General features: G+C 42.1%; 1 protein-coding gene across 6 annotated transcripts in view; it reads right to left on the bottom strand.

The window, feature by feature from the left end:
• SIK3 (SIK family kinase 3) overlaps window positions 1-22,846 on the bottom strand; it is a 263,967-nt gene that overhangs the window by 41,377 nt on the left and 199,744 nt on the right. For all 6 annotated transcript variants that reach the window (XM_055548187.1, XM_055548185.1, XM_055548186.1 and 3 more), the window contains exons 5-6: window positions 8,556-8,680; window positions 7,803-7,926 (exon numbers count right to left, since the gene is read on the bottom strand). In XM_055548187.1, the coding sequence (XP_055404162.1) occupies window positions 7,803-7,926; window positions 8,556-8,680 (249 nt within the window). The remainder of the gene's footprint in view (window positions 1-7,802; window positions 7,927-8,555; window positions 8,681-22,846) is intronic.

Here is a 22,846-nt window from a genome sequence, read left to right on the forward strand (position 1 = left end):
CACAGCTGTACATATTTTGGAATTCAATTTGGCTAGAAGAAGCTAGACGATGGGGCCTTCCCTACTCTGCCACCCAAGTGCCCATTTAAAAAAACGACACTAGTTCAGCTGCAGTTTCGAGACCCTTTTGGCAGAAAAATGGATAAACTCAGTTCAGGTCTATGACAACAGCCTGAGGGGAAAAAAAGGGCCCTGTTCTTTAGGACTCCCCCAACTACATCATCTTCCGTAGCACAGTAACAGCAGACCCGACAGGCTGCAAAGTGGCTGGCTCCAGCCTCCAGATAAAGAATTCACTTTGGGTCTAATGAGGTACAATTATGTCCAGAAACTAGAGGTATAAGCAGAAGAAGGACTCAGGGACGGACTCTAGGTTTCCTTTACATGAACTTGAACCTTTTTGGTACCTGAAGGACGTCTAAGCTGAGCAAAGACAAAACCATCTGACGTGCTCCTTTTCTCCATGGTTTACCCTGCCAGAAGTCTCTGAGGGGCCCCGGGGTTTGGGCCTGTGATGGTGGGCAAGGCCAAGCACATGTCTGTCCCCGAGGGCAGAGAGAATATGCTGGTAGCACGGCAACGGTCCACTCATTTCCTAGACGGCGTTCTTGTTCCTCTCCATACTTAATCTTACCAAAAAATGTTATTCCTATTTAGGGAATTACTTGTCCAGGATTCAAGACTGATCACGTTTAGGATAATTATGTTGGTATTCTCTAAGTCTTTAAACTTTCCTGCTAACTTATACCATGCTATAAATATTAGTTCTTTCTAAGTAGTGAAGATGTTGTGCAGTTTATTTCTAAGCACTAACAGACTACGTGGCTGACGCTATGGTTAGCTATTCACCAGCATCCGCTGTCTGAAGCCACCTCTGGTAAGACTTGAGTGAAAATCTTCTGCCACGCTGTGGGGGTGGAGGGGAGAAGGGATCCAAGCTGCTCACAGGAAATGCTGTGGACATTGGGAAAGCAGAGGAAGCGGTTTGTTTATCTCACCCTTTCTTTCTAACAGTGTGGTGCAGCAGAACAAACACTAAGTTTGAGAACTGACTTAGTCATTTATCACCTGTGTCTCTTCAGGCCAGTCAACTAAACTTCTTTAAACGTCAGCTTCTCAAACTTCATTGGCAAAATGATAACCACTATGTGCCAAGACCAACTCCAGAGGACAACTACCTAGCTCAAATTAGATCAAGTATAGGAAACACTTTGTAAACCTTAAAGCCCTAAAGCAATGTAAGTTATGGTTACTGATATTATTTGAATTATTTGGTAGTAAGAACCCCATGCATTCATGCATGTATTCATTTATTTAACAGACGTTTACTGAGTGCCTACCAGGACCCACGCGCTGTCCTAAGCCCGGGGAATACAGCAGTGAACAAAAACAAAACCTTATTACAGTCAAGAGGCAGTGGGAGGAGGGACGGGGACACAGTCAACAATGTCAGACAGTGGTGAATGCCATGAACAAGCACGAGGCAGAGGAATGGCAAGGGAATGAGGAGGGCGTCAGGAGAGGCCTCTCTAAGGGGACGTTTAAGCAGAAACCTCAAGTGAGGTGAGGAAGCCATGCGAGTATCTGAGGAAACAAGAATGCATGCGCTTGGCAAGTGTGAGAAACAGCAAAGACGCCTCTGTGACTGGAGCTCGGGGTCTAGAGCAAAGAAGAGCAGGAAATGAGATTAAAGACTGGGGCCCACCGCAGTGCGCCTCATGTCGGCCATAATAATAATGACTTTTGGAATGGTTTTCCAAGTGTAAATGAAAGCCACTGGAGGGTTTTAAGCAGAATTCTATTTACTTACTGTTTACTAAATCCTACCACATGCCAGATACTCTGCTAGGCTAGACACAACTGTGAAAAAAAAAAACATGTTTTGTCTTTACTTTCTCTAAGCTCCCAGTCTGGTGTGGAAGACACAGAAAGAAAGAAATTATTATAATGAAATGTTTGGGAAGTCCCAGGAGAAAAGAAAGAATCGTAGACTAGATTATCTAGATTCTTATTTCTATCACATCTAACTTCTTGCTCTGGAATACAGGAGTGGGTGGCATGGGGTTGGGGGAGAAGAAGCATCCCAGAAGCAAGGAATTGCTCCTGAAAACATAACTTGTTCGGGGAATTGGAAGGAACTTAGGGCGACCAGATATAGAATGGGGTCTGGGGCTGAAGAGACAGGCAGGAGCCAGGTCACAGAGGTATTTCCATGCCATTGTTTTTCAAATAGCACTCATGTGATCCATCTAGTAAGTAATAATCAGCATTTTTCATGTAATAGAATAAAATATGTTAGAGTGCACTGCCTATAGTAAAGACAAATTCTGCTTTTTCTTTTTTAAAAAAAGAAAACTTTGTTCAGTTGTATGTATACATGTATTTTCTAGGTCACAGTATAACATGTATTTTTTACTATAGTCATGGTCAAAAATGAAGCCAATGCTCTAGCCATGTTACGGAGTGAAAGTTAGCCTAGAGGAAATGATAAACTACTGCAAAGTTTAAGCTGGAAAGTGATATAAGCAGATTTGTGTGCAAGTGTGTATGTTGTTTGTTTTGACATATATATTTCAGAAATACTGCTTGTGCAGCTGTGTGGAGACTGCATTAGAGAAAGATAAGGCTGGAGTCAGGCATCCATTTAATTGGCTATTATTTAATCCAGGCAAGAGCCACTACAGAAGTGTCTATAGGAATGGAGGGTTGGATGTTCAGGGTTTGGTAAGTGAGCAGCTGTGGTGAGGAGTCAAGGCTAGTTTCTGTCTTGGTCAGACAGTGATACCATTCACTAAGACAGGGAACACAGAATAGAGCAAATCTAAGGAGGAAGTTAAATTCAGTTTCCACTGATGTGAATTGAAGACATGCAAGTGAAGCTGATGGTAGCAACTGATTGGATATATAAGCCCCGCACCCCAGAAGAGAGGTCTGGGCCAGAGAGTTAACTGAGTGTTAACTGGGGACATCATTGCAATGACGAAAGCCATGGGAGTGAATAATATGCTCAGAAAGATGGTGTGAAGAGAAAAGATTTACAGGATGAGCAGAGAGACATCTGGCAGACAAGGTGCAGTCAGGAAGACAGGAGGAAAACTGGAGAAAGTCGTGTCTGAGAAGCAATGGAAAAAAAGGTATTTTAAAAAGCAAGGAGTGGCTGATTCATTTTGCTGTACAGTAGAAAGTAACAGAACACTGCAAAGCAACCATACTCCAATAAAAATTAATAATAAAAAAAGGAGTGGCTCAACGATAAGAAAATAAACAACTCAATTAAAAAATGGGGAAAACATTTATACATATGCCAAACAAGACACACAGATGGTAAATATGCATATTAAATGTTAACCATCATACAACATTAAGGAATTACAAATTAAAATAACAAAGATACCACTTTACACCTGTTAGGACAGCAAAGACCCAAAGCCCTGACAACACTTGGCAACAGGAACTCTCACTCATCGCCGGTGGAGATGCAAGATGGTACAGGTGCTCTGAAAGACAGTTTGGTGGTTTCTTACAAAACTAAATATACCCTTAGCGTCTAATCCAGCAATCACACTCCCTGGTATTTATTCAGGTGAGCTGAAAACTTACATCCACACAAAAACCTGCACATGGACATTTACAGCAGTTTTGTTCATAACTGCCAAAACGTGGAAGCAACCAAGATGCTGATCAGTAGGTGAATGGATAAATAAACTGTGTATGTCCAGGCAATGGAACATTATCGAACACTAAAAAGAAATGAGCTTTAATCCACGAAAAGACACAGAGGAACTTTATATGCATTACTAAGTGAAAGAAGCCAATCTGAAAAGGTCACGTACTACATGATTCCAACTATATGACATTCTGGAAGAGGTAAAACTGTGGAGACAGCGAAACGATCACTGATGGCCAGGGGTTAAGGGAGCGGGATGGGGTGAACAGGCGCAGAGGATTCTCTGTATGACACCAGAACCATAGTAAACAGTGGACTTCAGTGATAATTCAGTGCAGTGTTACTGCAGGCTGATCACCTGTAACAAATGTTCTACTTTGGTGCCAGATACTGACAGTGGAAGAAAGCTATGACAACCTAGACACCATATTAAAAAGCAAAGACATCATCTTGCCAACAAAAGTATAGTCAAAGCTATGGCTTTTCCAGTAGTCATGTACAGATGTGAGAGCTGGACCATAAAATAGGCTGAGCATCAAAGAACTGATGCTTTCGAATTATGGTTCTGGAGAAGATTCTTGAGAGTCCCTTGGACTGCAAGGAGATCAAACCAGTCCATCCTAAAGGAAAGCAACCCTGAATATTCATTGGAAGGACTGATGTTAAAACTGAAGCTCCAAAACATTGGCTGCCTGATGCAAAGAGCTGACTCACTGGAAAAGACCCTGATGCTAGGAAAGATTGAAGGCAATGGGAGAAAAGGGCGGCAGAAGATGAGATGTTCAGAGTGCATCACTGACTCAATGGACATGAATTTGAGCAAACTCTGGGAGACAGTGGGGGACAGGGAAGCCTGGCGAGCTGCAGTCCATGGAGTTGCAAAGAGCTGGGCTCGGCTTAGCGACTGAACAACGAGCAAATGACAGTGCAGGAAGCTGAGTGTAAGGGGATGGGGCGGGGCGAACACGGGCGCTCTCTGTACTTTCCACTTAATTTTGCTATGAACCCAAAACTGTTCTCAAAAATAAAGTTTACTTTTAAGAAAAAAAGAAAGCAGTGGTGAATTTTTAGTGTTTAGCTCCAACACTGCAATGCAGTCATTAAGATGAAGACTGAGGATATCTAGCAGATTAGGACAAGATCACTGGTGATGCCTGTCAGAGCAGTCCACCACACCCTTCTCTGCTCCTTTGTAGGGTAAACCAGAAAGAGTTGTGCCTATTTCCTTTCTCTCTATTTCCCTTCTATTCTTTTTTGGTTGTATTGACATGAATTAGGGCTTTGCTCCTTCTCCACCACCAAATCTGTACTTCAAGATCATCAATGATCTCCCCATTTCTAAATATGATACTCGGTTCTGTGTAGCTGTTAGCACAACTGATGCTATCTTGGGCCCCTAACCATTCCTCCTGTCCTTCCACTGACTGTGCCCCCAAGTCTGTGCCATGTTGCTTCTCTGTGTCAAGGGCTGTGTAGTTAATGGACGCTGTTTCATGAGGTCCAGGTGGCCTTTATGCTCTGGTATCTCCAAATAGTGATGAAGACCTTGGCTGACATATTCCTGGTGCCCATGAGACCAGTCACCCATTCATAAATCTGGACTTAGGAATGTACTTCCTGTTTCTAAGCACATACCCTGATACTCTTAGGTTAACTAGAAAACTGTCCCGTTCACAGTGCCGAGTACAGCTGCAAATGCTTCTGGATCGCTGTCTGTCTGATCCCACACTGTGAGTAAGTTACCCTATAAAAAACTGACCCTCTGATCAACACGAGGGTGCCTGCCTTGTCTTCCTGTCTTGATGCTTTCTTAGTATGATGGGGCACTTTTCATCCTCTCTGTCCTCCAACGAGTTCTATCATCTGACCCATCAGGGGCACTCCACACCATTCCTCATTTCCCTCCTGGAAACATCATCTTCCCTTGTTTTCCAGGACACAAACGCTCTGGCTTACCTTACTAACCATTCCTATGCTCACCCCTGCTCACCTTCCTGATCTCTGAATGTTAGCGTGTCCCAGAGATTAATCCTTGGACCTTTTCTCATCTCTACATTCATGGCCTAAAATGTGATCTTATCTCAGAGCTTTAAATCTTATCTATACACTGATCATTCCCAAATGTGTATCCACAGCCCACCACTCCCAACCAAGTCCTACTAATTTCAACTGCCCATACCATAACTCAACTTAGATGTCTAATGGACATCTCAAATGAACACAGCTAAAACCTCTCTCCAAAATAGAGGCAGTCTTCTCTAGCCATTCCCACCTCTATTAGCAGTAAATCCATCCTTCCAGTTGCTCAAGCCAAGAACCCAGGAGTTACCTTTAATTACTCTCTTTCTCGCAGATCAAATCCCACATAAATGTTGCTGGAGCCAGACTGCCTAGGTTCAAATTCTAGTTTAGTCACTTAGTAGCTGTGTCATCTTGGGAAAATAGCTAAACGTCTCCTGGTTTCAGCTTTATCACCTGTAAAATGGGGGCTAATAGTCTCACGTATCTTATAGGGTTGTTAAAATAATTAAATGAGTTAATGTTTGCAAAACGCTCGGAATGGTGCCACACAGTATGTATTATCTCTTGAATCTGAAGGCTTCTTACCACCCCAACCTCTACACTCCAGTCTGGGAACTAGCCACCAAAATCTCCTACTAATGGTCTCCCTCCTTCAGCCCTTGAACCTTTCAACCAAGATAGTTGGCAGAGTGATTTTTTTTTTAAAGAACAAAGGTCACCATAAAATTCTTTCAATACTTTTGCATGCTTGAAACTTTTCATAATAAATAATAAAAGTTAAAGAAAACCCAAAAGTCAGTTAATGCCATTCCTTTGTTAAAATTCTCTGACTTTTCTCATTTCACTCAAGAGTGAAAACTAAGGTCTTTACTCTGACTGCACCTCTCCCGTCCTCTCTCTCATTTCTGTCTAGCACAGAGGCTTCCATCCTGTTCCTTAGACACAAGTGTGTGTTCTCTCCCCAAGGCCTTTGCCCTCTCGCTGTCCCCTCTGCATGCAAAGCCCTTCCTCAGACTGCACAGCTCACACCCTCCCCTCACCTTCTCCAAGTCGTCACCAAAACGTCTGTTTTTCAGGGAAGGGGTTCCCTGCCATACCTTTACAAATAACCACCCAACCACCATCCCTAACCTACCACCTGGCTCTATTTTATTTTTCCCATGGCTTTTTTCTAAAATGCATTTTAGATTCTGATGTTGATTTCAAATGCAATTCTTGTTTTCTTTCTAAAACGTAATTCCCATATGCTTACACTCTGCTCCCAACCCAGTTGACATATACTCTATAGGTTGTACCTTTAACTGAAACCATGATGGGGCAAAACTAAGCAGACTGCTTAGAGCACTGCCCCAGAATGTCCCTTTCTTCTGTGTCATATAGATGGCGATGAAATACTGGAGATTCTGGGTGCCTGTTTTCTTTCTTTTTTTTTTTAATTTTTTTTTGGGGGGGGTGCCTGTTTTCAGTGATACTTTTTTCTAAGAGCTACTGCCCACTCATTCAAAAAGTACTTTTTTATTTGAGTTGGGGGGATAAATGTCACAGAAGCAGGAAATGTAATATCAGCAAGACTAAGATGCAAAGCCTGCTTTCCCCTTGCCATTTATTACCGCATCTCAATGGAGCCCCCAGTAAATATTGGGTTGGCCAAACAATTTTACCATTTAAGTGTTACGGAAGCACCCGAAAGAACTTTTTGACCAACCCAACAGAAATATTATCCTGAAAAAGGATGAGAGATAAAACAGAGATGAAACAGGACTATCATCTACTGCCCTGCTACTATGTGCTGGGCCTATTAACTCTCCATACATTATTTAATTTAGTTCTCATAGTGGTGGTCCCACAAAACTGTCAGCCTTTTATTAATGAGGAGACTTAGTAATCTGCCCACCACATTAGCAGCCCTGTGTCGAGTCCAGAACCAAACTCGGGCAGGGTTATCTGAAGCTAAAACCTAGACACTCCGTTCCTATAGAATCGTGCCTCCAGAGGTTCAAGTCAGCAAACTGTTAAAAGGGCCATTTATACCCCATCACTCAATTCTGGGATAACTTGGCATGTCTACTGTTCCATGAACCCAGTCATAGCCGTGTGCTGGCATCTCCCTTACCTGTGGACATAAAGAATGGGATGCGAAACTTTCCACTCAACACCCGGGCCCGCAGATTCTGCAGCGTGCTCCCGTCAAACGGCAGGGCCCCGCACACAAGCACATAGAGGACGACTCCGAGGCTCTGCGTCGCAAACAGAGAACGTTTGATTAAAATCGCATCAGAGAAATAAGAGAGGTCATTACAGTATGTGTATGAAGAATCGGTGATGGACAGGGAAGCCAGGCACACTGTAGTCCATGGGGTCGCAAAGAATCAGATACAACTGAGCGACTGAACTGAACTGATGGAGAGAGTGGTGAGTCATGCGCGAGATAATGGGACAAACATTTCCTTTTCTTTTTTTTTTTAATGAGAAATAATATGGGGCATTGTCAAGGCCAATCATCTTTAGAATAGTTAGCATTCTTCTTTGCTTCCAGACATTAATTTTGGGGAACATATCTAGAATTTCTCTCAGTACTCATCCTAGGGAGAAGGCAAGTGGCAACAACAGAAAGAATTTCTGTTCTTGGCAAGGGCATCTGTCTAAGCTTGCCCTTGGGATTTTTTTTTTTTTTCTTTGCAGATACAAAGTGGGAGATGGAAACCTGTGGCTCAGTCCATATGACAAGGGCTGGAGAGCAGACTTTGTACAAAGAATTGAAAATTCAAACAGGCGATCAAGATCTCAGTCTCATCCAGGATGAGGACAGCTGCCGTCAGACTAGGGTAACTAACGCTTCAGGGAAGAAGAGGCGGCAGTCACATACCCAGATGTCCACCTTGGGTCCGTCATACTCCTTTCCTTCGAAGAGTTCAGGCGCGGCATAGGGCGGGCTGCCACACCAGGTCTTCAGCAGCTGCCCAGGGGTGAAGAGGTTACTGAAGCCAAAATCTAGAAAGACAAATGGACACCACTCATGTGATCTTGACCAGTGAAGACGAGTTTCTAGTCACTAGAATAAAGATTCTGGATCCTTAAGTGTGAATATCAAACACGAAAAGAGAACTTTTAGAAATTATATAACCAGCCGCTTAAATTTAAAATAACACTGAAACAGAGATACAGATGGGCTGGAAAGTAAAAGATATCTGGTTAACAAAAAGTAAACATGACTGGTTTACATCAGTACCAAAATCAGTACATTTCCTTCACAAATCTGGACTGAGGTGAGTGGTACCTTTAAGAACAAAAACAAAATTGGATAAAGATTGATAACAAGACCACATCAGAATCAGGAAATACATGTTAAGTCTACTCAGCTGGACCCAGGATTTTCAGATTATTTTTACTTCTTGTGACAAACACATTTATGACCACGACAGACACAGTGAACTTAAAAATTAGACAAAGTGACTTTATTACCATTAAGATGGCTTATTCAAGATAAAGAATATGCAATTTATTTGCAATCAAACCAAGAATGTTTACATTTTAACTTCAACTTCCTCTTTTTATTTCTCCCCCTCCCACTGTGTGAAGAGAGAGTAGACGCGAGATTGGAGAGGTAGAGAGTGGAGAGGAAGACTAAGAACTTAAATGAGCAAAGACAGCAGCCAAAGGACAGCGTCTCACTGACTCAGAAATACTTCTATGCACATAAATATTTATATCAACGACTCCAGGTAAGGTAGGCTGAAGCTCCGTCCTTTCCCAGGCCTGCCATTTTCCCACATTCCCAGCACCTCTCAGGAGCTCCTCGCCCTCTCCTGGTTTTACTCCCAATGACAACTCTGCCTCCATTTGCTATTTGCTCTTCCTCCTCCTCCAGAAGGTGTTTTCTAGTAAGGCACGTGCTGATTTTGGCTGTCACTGCTTCCCCTATGGTTCCTCAGGACCAGCTCTTCTGGGCCCATAGCTTCCACCATCATCAATCACCTGTTTGGTAATGATTCTCCAAATTTATAGCTCTGACCCAGGTACCACTCTTAAGTTCCTGATGTGGCCTTCTAGTACTTGCCTGGGAAGAAACATCTCAACCTTGCCATTTTCCAAAATCAAACTGCTCTTCCAACGATGTTCCCGTGTTCATTTATGGAGTTACCATCACAGTTCTAGGAGCACTGGGGTCTTTGTGCCTCGCTACCTCTCATTTCCATTTCAAACCCGGGATAAACTTGTACTGCTTCTACCCTGTGTGTCCTGAACTTACCTCCTTCTTTCCATTTCCACTCCCCCATCTCAGCTCATACTCTCATCATCTCTTATCTTCTCGACTGGCACTCTTGCTTACTGCTCTCTGCTTGCCGCTAAGCCGTCCATTTAGAGCAGGGAGCAAGACACAAATCACACCTCGCTCCTCCTCACTCAGAAACACCTGCTGGCTCCTTTCTGCTCACAGAAGAGCCCAGCTCTCTTCACATTTAGAGTCCTTCACGACAAGCCAGCTCCACCCTCCATCTCTAGCCCATCCCTGGGCGTTCTAGCATGGCCAGACTATCCACATCCTGTGTTTCTGTGCTTCTCTTATGCTGCTTCCTTTCTGTGCCATGCCTTTTCCTTTCCTTGCCACTTTAGAAATAGCACTTATTTTCAGTGCCCAGTCAAATATTACTTCCCGTATGAAGCCTTCTGACTCCTGCCTCGACACCACGTCAGTGGCTTCCTCCTCTGTGCTCCCCTGGCCCTCTGTTTGTACCTCTACAGCCCAATCACAAGCCTCATGTTATACTGAGTTGTATCGTGTGTTTATATCCTCCACTAGTTAGTGAACTAGGGACATTGTTTTATTTATTCTCCAGACAGTGTTTTCATACATAGCAGGGACTCAAGAGAGGGCCACTAAACTAAACTGCAATAAAACTGCAATAAAAGCGCTAGGCCAATCCTCTTGTCACCTCCTGGCTACTGGAGCCTTATTAGACTGACTGGCAGCTGGCCAGCTCCTATGGCCCCTACCTCCTAGTCAGCCCTCCAAGATCACAAGGGGCTTAGAGGTGGGGCCATCATTAGAATCACTATAGCTACTTCGACAACAGAAATCAAATACTCTCATTCATTAATGCAAAATAAATGCCTCATCTGTCAAGTCTTCCTGACTCTCCTGTAAGAAATGTCCTCTACCTTCTCTGCATTCCCTTATTACTTTGTATTCCTCCTTTATTTTTGTTAATTCCACATATAAATAACATACTATCCTATCTCTTTAGGCTTCCTAGGTGGCACTAGTGGTAAAGAACCTGCCTGTCAATGCAGGAGATGAAAGAGACATGGGTTCGATCCCTGGGTTGGGAAGATCCCCTGGAAAAGGAAATGGCAACCCAATGCAGTACTCTTGCCTGGGAAATCCCATTGTCAGAGGAGCCTGGTGGGCCACAGTCTATGGGGTTGCAGAGTTGGACAAGGCTGAGCATGCACACACACACACCTTTCTTTAGTAGAGGTCTCAGTTCAGTTCAGTTCAGTTCAGTCGCTCAGTCGTGTCCGACTCTTTGCGACCCCATGAATCACAGCACGCCAGGCCTCCCTGTCCATCACCAACTCCCGGAGTTCACTCAGACTCACGTCCATCGAGTCAGTGATGCCATCCAGCCATCTCATCCTCTGTCGTCCCCTTCTCCTCTTGCCCCCAATCCCTCCCAGCATCAGAGTCTTTTCCAATGAGTCAACTCTTCGCATGAGGTGGCCAAACTGGAGTTTCAGCTTTAGCATCATTCCTTCCAAAGAAATCCCAGGGCTGATCTCCTTCAGAATGGACTGGTTGGATCTCCTTGCAGCCCAAGGGACTCTCAAGAGTCTTCTCCAACACCACACTTCAAAAGCATCAATTCTTTGGCGCTCATCCTTCTTCACAGTCCAACTCTCACATCCATACATGACCACAGGAAAAACCATAGCCTTGACTAGATGAACCTTTGTTGGCAAAGTAATGTCTCTGCTTTTGAATATGCTATCTAGGTTGGTCATAACTTTCCTTCCAAGGAGTAAGCATCTTTTAATTTCATGGCTGCAGTCACCATCTGCAGTGATTTTGGAGCCCCCCAAAATTACCCCCTCTCTAACTAATTCCTTAAAAATACTTTTTTTCATCTCTGACTCTCATGTTACCTAACATACAGTTTAACTTAAACACAATAGGTGCTTAACAAATGTTGAGTTGAATGCAACTGCAATTAAAGCCCTACCAGCTAATCTTTGACATTTGAAGCCCAATCATTTTATCAGTTGAAGTCTTTAACTTTAACCTGTTTTTCTTAAGAGACTGGGGATAGGTTGCTAAAAATCCCAACAAAGGTGATTCAACAGAGCTGGTACTTTGGGGATTATTTAGAAAGAGGACTCTTGATGTATCTTTAATTGGTTGGCAAAGGCCTTCACTGGATCCCTTCCCACAACTAGCCTTTCACTGCACAGTGAGGAAGACATGTTGATGGAGACTGTAATAATTGATGGGCTCTGATGTTGGTGTGACTGGATAGCAAAGTCCAGAGGAGAAAGTCATGGAGTATTCTGCTCATGTTTTGAATGGAGAATGCCACAGGGCAAGCAATGAATTAAAACCACTTGATTTTAAAACTTCCTAATAAGCAACAAAATATAAGGGAAATTTGTCATTTTGAACTATGAATACTCCATCTACAATTAATCACCTTTCTACTCTTTTACTCTGCTGAGGAGGAGAAGTTACAGAGCAAGAGCTTGTTTTCTTTTTGTTTTTAATCTACCAAACAGGAAATCTTTACAAAGGAAACAATATCAAAGGAAACCATCTTCAGCAATGGCTATAGGCTTAGATTGCTATTAGGTGTTTATATGAAAAATGAGTGTGCAAGAATGAATGACTGATCAGGGTCTGACATCTAAAGAGGCCATATGGGGGAAACACCTGCTTCCACAGCAAGTTACAGCCACACAGCTGCTTTCAACAGCTAGACCCAAAGACTGACAGCAAGATTCAAAAACCACCATCCCTCCACCAGCTTGCCTCTCTTTCCTATTAAATAGCAAACAAAAACCCTTCAGTCTTGTAAATGTGTCATGGGGTCTCCTCTAATCACTCCATGTATTACTCTTACTCCTGACCCTAAGGGTTTTGCACATTTAAGCAAAATCTGCTTCCCTGTGCTTGCTATGCCACTTTCCCTGCCATGAACACCAGCTTCCTCCAACGAGTGATCCTGGCAGAGGCCAATTCATCCTTTTCTTCTTTTTATTATTTTTTGTTGTGCTGGGTCTTCGTCACTGCTCATGGGCTTCCTCTGGTTGCTGTGCACAGGCTCTAGGCACACCGGTTTCAGTAGCTGTGGTTCATGGGCTCAACAGCTGTTGGTTTCAGCAGTTGCGGCACACAGACTCAGTGTTGTGGCTCGAGGGTTCCAGACTGTGGGCCTGGCAGTTGTGGGTACACGGGTTTCGCTGCTCCATGGCCTGTGCAATCTTCCCAGACCAGGGATAGAACTCATGTCCCCTGCATTGGCAGGCAGATTCTTATCCACGGGACCAGCAGGGAAGTCCCAATTCATTCTTTAACGTACCAAACCTAACAGAATCTGACCCACCCTCCCACTTTGATACACATATTATTACTATAAATTCAGTTTTACTGAAAGCATACTCCTGTCGTGTCTTCACTAGCGCCTCATCACAAGTGTTACACATTAATCTTCAATACAGCTATGCAGCTGGTAAGTTAAAAATTCTGGCCAGCTCACTGTCCGTTCAGCAAAACCATAACTTATTTTCTGAACATTTAAATTACTAAGAGAAATCTCAAATTAATAACATATATGAAATTTGGAGCTCACTGTGAAAGTTTAATTCCTTCTAGTCAACACTGCAGGGACTGAATAACTGAGAAGAAAAGAATTCCTCCTCTATTCTTTCAGCAGCTTACCTTCCTTGAGGGAGAGGGGTTTGCTACCCATAGTTAAGAAGACTGGCAGGGAAAAATGAAAGCACTTAAAATTCAAACCAGTCTATTTGGGGTTTTATTGGTAGTTTAGGGAAGGCTGAAGGGACTACTAGTGGGATGTGGAGGTATACTGGGATAGGTGGGGAACAGACAAGACATGGAACAGAATCACTAAGATTTGTGTTGGTTTTTAGTTATCTACACATGCAGGCAAATGAAAAAAAACTGCAAGATGACCCAACCTGGAAGCAGAAATTCTCATGAAAATTTTAAAGCAATGCTTAAAAAAGAATGATGGAGAATTCTTGCTGGCTTGGATCAGAAACGTCAAAGAAGCAAGGAAAGAAAAGCTTTTAGAATTTAAGTTTGATCAGTTACTTTGATCCTAGAAAACCAAATTTCCCTTCAATGGAATGGGCATGTTCATCTTATTTTGGTTCAGTAGCAAGCTGGAATCAAGATTGATGGGAGAAATATCAATAACCTCAGATATGCAGATGATACCACTCTTATGGCAGAAAGCGAAGAAGAACTAAAGAGCCTCTTGATGAAAGTGAACGAGGAGAGTGAAAAAGTTGGCTTAAAGCTCAACATTAAGAAAACTAAGATCATGGCATCCAGTCCCATCACTTTATGGCAAATAGATGAGGAAACAGTGGAAACAGTGGCTGACTTTATTTTTGGGGGCTCCAAAATCACTGCAGATGGTGATTGCAGCCATGAAATTAAAAGACGCTTACTCCTTGGAAGGAAAGTTATGACCAACTAGACAGCATATTAAAAAGCAGAGACATTACTTTGTCAACACAAGTCTGTCTAGTCAAGGCTATGATTTTTCCAGTGGTCATGTATGGATGTGAGAGTTGGACTATAAAGAAAGCTGAGCGCAGAAGAACTGATGCTTTTGAACTGTGGTGTTGGAGAAGATTCTTGAGAGTCACTTGGACTGCAAGGAGATCCAACCAGTCCATCCTAAGGGAGATCAGCCCTGGCTGTTCATTGGAAGGACTGATATTGAAGCTGAAACTCTAATACTTTGGCCACCTGATGCAAAGAGCTGACTCATCTGAAAAGACCCTGATGCTGGGAAAGATTGAGGGCAGAAGAAGGGGACAACAGAGCATGAGATGGTTGAAGGGCATCACTGACTCAATGGACATGAGTTTGAGTAAACTCCATGAGTTGGTGATGGACAGGGAGGCCTGGTGTGCTGCAGTTCATGGGGTTGCAAAGAGTCGGACACGACTGAGCAACTGAACTGTACTGAACTGAAAGCTGCTCTTAATAATAATGTCTTTCAGTGTTTACTAAAGCTTTCTATTCTTAATGTCATCATCAGGGTCTCTAACTAAGTTCTTCCATTTCCTTCACTCATGTATCAGTAGAGCAATGTGTTGGTTCCTATGAAAGAACCGAATGCAGAAAAGATATGTTCCTACTGAAGGACTCAAAAAAGAAAGCAGAACTTAAGTTGAGTGGACTGGATCTAGAAAAGCACAGGGGGAATATGGAAAGAGATTTTTCTAAGTAGTGGTTGGGGAAAAGCAGAGCAAAAGGCTGATCACTTGGAACTAGTAAGCTAAGTTGAAGCAACAATAAAGAAAGTACCCTAAGTATGATGTAAGGTTCACAGAGGTATACGGCAAGAAACAACATTACACAGTAGCAACAGGCCAGACTTCTCCGAGGTGCTAGAGAAGACTCTTGAGAGTCCCTTGGACTGCAAGGAGATCCAACCAGTCAATCTGAAAGATAATCAACCGTGAATTTTCATTGGAAGGACTGATGGTGAAGCTGAAGCTACAATCCTTTGGCCACGTGATGTGAAGAGCTGACTCACTGGAAAAGACCCTGATGCTGGGAGGGATTGGGGGCAGGAGGAGAAGGGATGACAGAGGACAAGATGGTTGGATGGGATCACCGACTCAATGGACATGAGTTTGAGCAAGCTCTGGAAGATGGTGAAGGACAGGAAAGCCTTGTGTGCTGCAGTCCATGGGGTCACAAAGAGTCAGACACGACTGAGCGACTGAACAACAAATACAATATGTGGTCTTTTGTGACTGGCTACTTTCAGATATGCAGATGACACCACCCTTATGGCAGAAAGTGAAGAGGAACTAAAAAGCCTTTTGATGAAAGTGAAAGAGGAGAGTGAAAAAGTTGGCTTAAAGCTCAACATTCAGAAAACTAAGATCATGGCATCTGGTCCCATCACTTCATGGCAAATAGATGGGGAAACAGTGGAAGTGTCAGACTTTATTATTTTGGGCTCCAAAATCACTGCAGATGGTAATTGCAGCCATGAAATTAAAAGATGCTTACTCCCTGGAAGCAAAGTTATGACCAACCTAGATAGCATATTGAAAAGCAGAGATATTACTTTGCCAACAAAGGTCTGTCTAATCAAGGCTATGGTTTTTCCAGTAGTCATGTATGGATGTGAGTTGGACTGTGAAGAAAGCTGAGCACCGAAGAATTGATGCTTTTGAACTATGGTGCTGGAGAAGACTTGCGAGTCCCTTGGACTTCGAGGAGATCCAACCAGTCCATCCTACAGGAGATCAGCCCTGGGTGTTCATTGGAAGGACTGATGCTGAGGCTGAAACTCCAATACTTCGGCCACCTCATGCAAAGAGCTGATTCATTGGAAAAGACCCTGATGTTGGGAGGGATTGGAGGCAGGAGGAGAAGGGGATGACAGAGGAAGAGATGGCTGGATGGCATCACCGACTAGATGCACATGAGTTTGAGTGAACTCCAGGAGTTGGTGATGGACAGGGAGGCCTGGTGTGCTGCGATTCATGGGGTCACAAAAAGTCGGACACGACTGAGCGACTGACCTGACTGACTGACTTTCAATTAGCATAATGCTTTCAAGGTTCATCCACATTGTAGCATCTATCAGTAGTTCACTCTTTTTTTTTTTAATTATGAGTGATATTCTATGGTATGAACATACCACATTATGTGTCCATTCATCACTTGATGGATATTTAGACTGATTCTTTTGGTAGGGGGTACCATAAATAATGTTGCTATGATCATTCATGTAACTTTTTTTTGTGGATGTATGTTTTCATTTCTCTTACATATATACCTAGGAGTAGAACTGCTGGGTCATTTGGTAACTCCATATTTAACCTTTTCAGAAACTGCATGGCTGCAACACTTTACATTCCCACCAACAATGTACAGGAGTTCTAATTTCTCCACATCCTCCCTGACACTTATTACTATCTTTTTATATTTTTTTAATTACAGCTCTTCTGGGGGGTGGGGTACCTTACCACAATTTTAATTTGCATTTCCCTGATGGCTAATGATGCTGGGCATCATTTCATGTGCTAATTGGCCATTTGTGTATCTTCTTTGGACAAATACCTATTCAAATCTTTTGCCCATTTTTAGATTGCATTATCTTTTTTTTTTTCCTGAGCAGCATGCAACATGTAGGATCTTAGTTCCCCGACCAGGGATTGAACCTTGTCCTCTGCTATGGAAGCATGGAGTCTTAACCACTGGACCACCAGGTTCCCTGGATTATCTTTTTATTATTAAGTTGTAAGAATTATTTATATTCTCTGGATACAACTCCATAGATATGATTTGCAAATATTTTCTCCCATTCTGTAGATTATCTTTTCAGACAGTGTCCTTTGATGCACAGAGGTTTTTAAATTTTGATGTCCAGTTTACCCAGATTTTCTTTTGTACTTACACTTTCAGTGTCATAGCTAAGAAATTACTACCTAACCTAAGATCACACAGATTCACCCCTGTTTTCTTCTACTTAGTTATGCAATGAGCACCTGTGAACCCACCACCCAAATAAAGTACTGGTATCTGAATAATTATTTATGTCAAATCATAAGCAGTACTTATTTCATTTCCTATGTCCTCTTCCAACCATTGATTTTCAACCCTGTCAGCACACCAGGATTATCAATGTATTTAGAGTGATCCACAAACTTCACCTCAGACCTACTGATCTCCTGGAAATAATTTAGACATCTGAATGTAAACAAATAAAACAACTCTTCCTGAAAATGTGTGAGAACTCTTATGGCCATGAAATGGTTGGATGGCATCACCAACTCGATGGACATGAGTTGGAGCCAGCTCCGGGAGTTGGTGATAGGAGGGAAGCCTGGTGTGCTTCAGTCCATGGGGTAGCAAAGGGCCGGACATGACTGAGCAACCGAACTGAACTGATGGGCAGTGAGGAGTCACTGGACTTCTGGTACAGGCAGATGTAGTAAAGTTAACCTGAAAGCAAGACTAGATTAAGTATGAGGCGGGGCTTCCCTGGTGGTCCAGTGATTAAGACTCCATGCTTCCAATGCAGGGGATGTGAGTGATCTCTGATCAAGGAACTAAGATTTCACATGCCACATGGTGTAGCCTAAAACCTAAAAAAAATTATAAAAAATGTATGAGGAGAAGTAGAAGGCCTGTGAGAAAGTAGAAACAGTGAAAATGAGACAACTCAGAAATTATTTTGACAAAAGCTAGGACAGTACTTGAGATAATACATAGGATAAAAAGGAGGGGAAGGCACAGAGTATTTGATTTGGGAAGAAAAAGATTGGTTTTTATTTAAAAAGGTGAAAAGTTTGGTTTAAGAAGGTGAGAAGAAATTCAAGTGGAGCTGTTCTGACAAATCGAGGTGTAGTAATGAATGGATAGAAGTTTTTTGAAAGAATAATGAAAAAGGAATGGCTGGGAGTTATGGCTTAGGACACCCATAAGTACTTCCTATGCTATAGGTACAGGATCAGAAAGAGGATGGAACAAAAGGAAGAGAGAGATATCTTATCATTATAACAAGGAAGCTGAGAGAGAAGAAAAGCATGTCAAAGAAGGAAAAGGTGGTCTGCAGCAACCATACGATGTCATCCAAGTACTGTACAGGTACTTCTATCTGAGGGAAAACTATGATCACATATAAATACTTGAGACTAGAAATCGTATAACTTCCCCTCAGAAGTTTTTTTAGTTAATTTGTCTTAAAGAAATGCTAAGTCATAGGAATGAACTATGAACATAACCCAGATTCATTCTGAATCATCTGGAATGTCACACTATGAATAAGATAAGGCATTTCTTACTAAGTTGGACGACAACCAATTAATAATTTTGAACTCAGAGTAAATTCATTCAGGGTACTGAGAAATGAGCAATGTGGGCCATGCAGTGGCGCAGCAAGGACTCTGGCGAGTCAGGCATCCTGGGCTGCCCTGGATCTGTCTCTCCCAGTGCTGCAGTTTTCCCATTTGTGCAGCTCCTGGAATTCTATAGAATAAAGTAAACATATTTCTCAAGCGACTCTCCATCAAGTGCTGTGTTACAGAGTATGTGTGTCTGTGTGTGCTCAGTTGCTTAGTCGAGCTTGACTCTTCGCAAGCCTATGGACTGTAGCCCACCAGGCTCCTCTGTCCTTGAGATTTTCCAGGTGAGAATACTGGAGATGGCTGTCATCTCCTCCTGCAGGGGATCTTCCTGACCCAGGGATTGAACCCTCCTCTCCTATGTCTCCTGCAGGCAGATTCTTTACCATTGAGCCACTGGGGATTAGATGAGCATTATTTTTATTTCACTTCTGGGAAAGTGAGGGTCATTAAGTATCATGTTCAAATTCAAAGGTTAAAAAAAAAAGACTTACTAAGAACAAGGTTCAGCCTATAATGCCAGCCTGGACGCCCTCAAAGCCCACACTGTGCTTTTAGCATCATGTATATGTTTATACTGAGGTAAATGTACATCCCAGAATTATTTTTATACTACTTGTAAATTCCTGTTATTATATACTACTGCTTTTCGTTTTATTCTTGACTGCCAATCCTTTGCTATACTTAACATAATTCCCAAAGATATACAAGCCTTGAAACATATTGTTTCTCAACAAGTTGCTTGAAAAACAGTGCATTGAAAAGACAGTACTGTATAAAGACAGGCACTGTATAAAACTGGGGAAAGGATTAATTTCTCAATAAATGCCATAGGTACATCTGATTTTTCCTATGGGAAAAAATTAAATAGGACACTTTCCTCATATCATATTCTAAAATCAATTCCAGGTAGATCAACTTAATACAAATGGTAAAACTACAAAGTTTTTTTAAATAAAGTAATAAAGGAAATTATAGCTTCAGGAGATGGAAGGATGTCTTAAACAAGAAACAAAAGGCACACGTTATAAAGGAAATGATAGTAAATTTGGTTACATTAAAATTATACTAAAAGGTGTATTCATTGAAAGGTATTTTAAAGAGAATGAAATGAGAAATCACAAAACAAAAGAAGCTATTTGTAACACATAAAACAAAAGACTCATGTTCTTATTATTGAAACAAAAACTCCTATAAATCAGTAAGACAGACAACCCAGTAGAAACATGGGCAGAAGACTTTTTTTTAGCAGACACTTAAAAAAAGCCAAAAGACATAAAAGGAGTTCAATCTCACTATTAAGATGAAATTAAAATCTAAATCCACAATGAGATAACCATTACACACTCAGTGGCTTGGGAAATATTATAAAGTGTAATAATACCCAGCACTACTAAATATAAAGTGAATAGCCAATAGGGACCAACTGTATACAGCACAAGGAACTTGACTCAGGGTCCTGTACTGGCAAAATATGGGAAAAAAACTTTAAGAGGAGTGCGTATGTGGATATGTACAGCTGATTCACTTTGCTGCATACCTGAAACTAGCTGAAACACCTAGAGTTGTAAACCAGTGAGTTCAGTTGCTCAGTTGTGTCTGACTCTTTGCGACCCCACAGACTGCAGTACGCCAGGCCTCCTTGTCCATCACCAACTCCTGGAGTTTACTCAAACTCATGTCCATTGACTAGGTGATGCCATCCAACCGTCTCATCCTCTGTTGTCCCCTTCTCCTTGCACCTTCAATCTTTCCCAGCATCAGGGTCTTTTCCAATGAGTCAGCTCTTCACATCAGGTGGCCAAAATACTGGAGTTTCTGCTTCAGAATAACTCCTTCTAATGAATATTCAGGACTGATTTTCTTTACGATGGACTGGTTGGATCACCTTTCTCCAACACCACAGTTCAAAAGCATCAATTCTTCAGCACTCAGCTTTTTTTATAGTCCAACTCTCACATCCACACATGACTACAGGAAAAACCACAGCTTTGACTAGATGGACCTTTGTTAGCAAAGTAGTCTCTGCTTTTTAATATGTTCTAGGTTGGTCATAACTTTTCTTCCAAGGAGTAAGTATCTTTTTATTTCATGGTTGCAGTCACCATCTGCAGTGATTTTGGAGCCCAAAAAAATACATTGTCACTGTTTCCACTGTTTCCCCATCTAGTTGCCATGAAGTGATGGGACCAGATGCCACGATCTTAGTTTTCTGAATGTTGAGTTTTAAGCCAACTTTTTCACTCTCCTCTTTCACTTTCATTATGTGGCTCTTTAGTTCCTCTTCACTTTCTGCCATAAGGATGGTGTCATCTGTATATCTGAGGTTATTGATATTTATCTTGATAATTCTGATTCCAGCTTGTGCTTCCTCCAGCCCAGCATTTCTCATGATGTACTCTGCATAGAAGTTACATAAGCAGGGTTACAATATACCGCCTTGACGTACTCCTTTCCCTATCTGGAACCAGTCTGTTGTTCCATGTCCAGTTTTAAGTATTGCTTCCTGACCTGCATATAGGTTTCTCAAGAGGCAGGTCAGGCGGTCTGGTATTCCCATCTCTTTCAGAATTTTCCAGAGTTTGTTGTAGTCCACAGAGTCAAAGGCTTTGGCATAGTCAACAAAGCAGAAGTAGATGTTTTTCTGGAACCCTCTTGCTTTTTTGATAATCCAATAGATGTTGGCAGTTTGATCTCTGGTTCTTCTGTCTTTTCTAAACCCAGCTTGAACATCTGGAAGTTCATGGTTCACGCACTGTTGAAGCCTGGCTTGGAGAATTCTGAGCATTATTTACCATCATGTGAGAAGAATGCAACTGTGCAGTAGTTTGAGTATTTTTTGGCATTGCCTTTCTTTGGGATTGGAATGAAAACTGACCTTTTCCAGTCCTATGGCCACTGCTGAGTTTTCCAAATTTGCTGGCATATTGAGTGCAGCACTTTTATAGTATCATCCTTTAGGATTTGAAATAGCTCAATTGGAACTCCATCACCTCCACTAGCTTTGTTCATAGTGATGCTTCCTAAGGCCCACTTGATTTTGCATTCCAGGATGTCTAGCTCTAGGTGAGTGATCACACCATTATGATTATCAGGGTCATGAAGATCTTTTTTGTATAGTTCTTCTGTGTATTCTTGCCACCTCTTCTTAATATCTTCTGCTTCTGTTAGGCCCATACCATTTCTGTCCTTTATTGTGCCCATCTTTGCATGAAATGTTCCCTTGGTATCTCTAATTTTCTTGAAGAGATTTCTATGATCACTGAAGAAGGCTTTCTTATCTCTCCTTTCTAGTCTTGGGAACTCGGCATTCTAATGGGTATATCTTTCCTCTTCTCCTTTGCCTTTCGATTCTCTCCTATTCACAGCAATTTGTAAGGCCTCCTCAGACAGCCATTTGACCTTTCTGCATTTCTTTTCCTTGGGGATGGTCTTATCCCTGCTTCCTGTACAATGTCACGAACCTCTGTCCACAGTTCTTCAAGCACTCTGTCCATCAGATCTAACCCCTTGAATCTATTTGTCACTTCCACTGTATAATCATAAAGGATTTTATTTAGTTCATACCTGAATGGTCTAGTGGTTTTGCCTACTTTCTTCAGTTTAAGTCTGAATTTGGCAATAAGGAGTTCATGATCTGAGGCACAGTCAGCTCCCGGTCTTGTTTCTGCTGACTGTATAGAACTTCTCCATCTTTGGCTGCAAAGAATTTAATCAGTCTGATTTCAATATTGACCATCTAGTGATGTCCATATGTAGAGTCTTCTCTTGTGTTGTTGGAAGAGGGTATTTGCTATGACCAGTGTGTTCTCTTGGCAAAACTCTATCAGCCTTTGCCCCGCTTCATTCTGTACTCCAAGGCCAAATATGCCTATTAGTCCAGGTATCTCTTGACTTCTACTTTTGCATTCCAGTTCCCTATAGTGAAAAGGATATCTTTCTTGGGTGTTAGTTCTAGAAGGTCTTGTGAATCAACTATGGTTCAATTAAAAAAAAAAAAAAAAAAGCCCAGCACTGGTGAGGACAAATGCAGCAACG

The sequence above is a fragment of the Bubalus kerabau genome, chromosome 15 (genome assembly GCF_029407905.1).
Source record: "Bubalus kerabau isolate K-KA32 ecotype Philippines breed swamp buffalo chromosome 15, PCC_UOA_SB_1v2, whole genome shotgun sequence".
Lineage (NCBI taxonomy): Eukaryota > Metazoa > Chordata > Mammalia > Artiodactyla > Bovidae > Bubalus > Bubalus kerabau.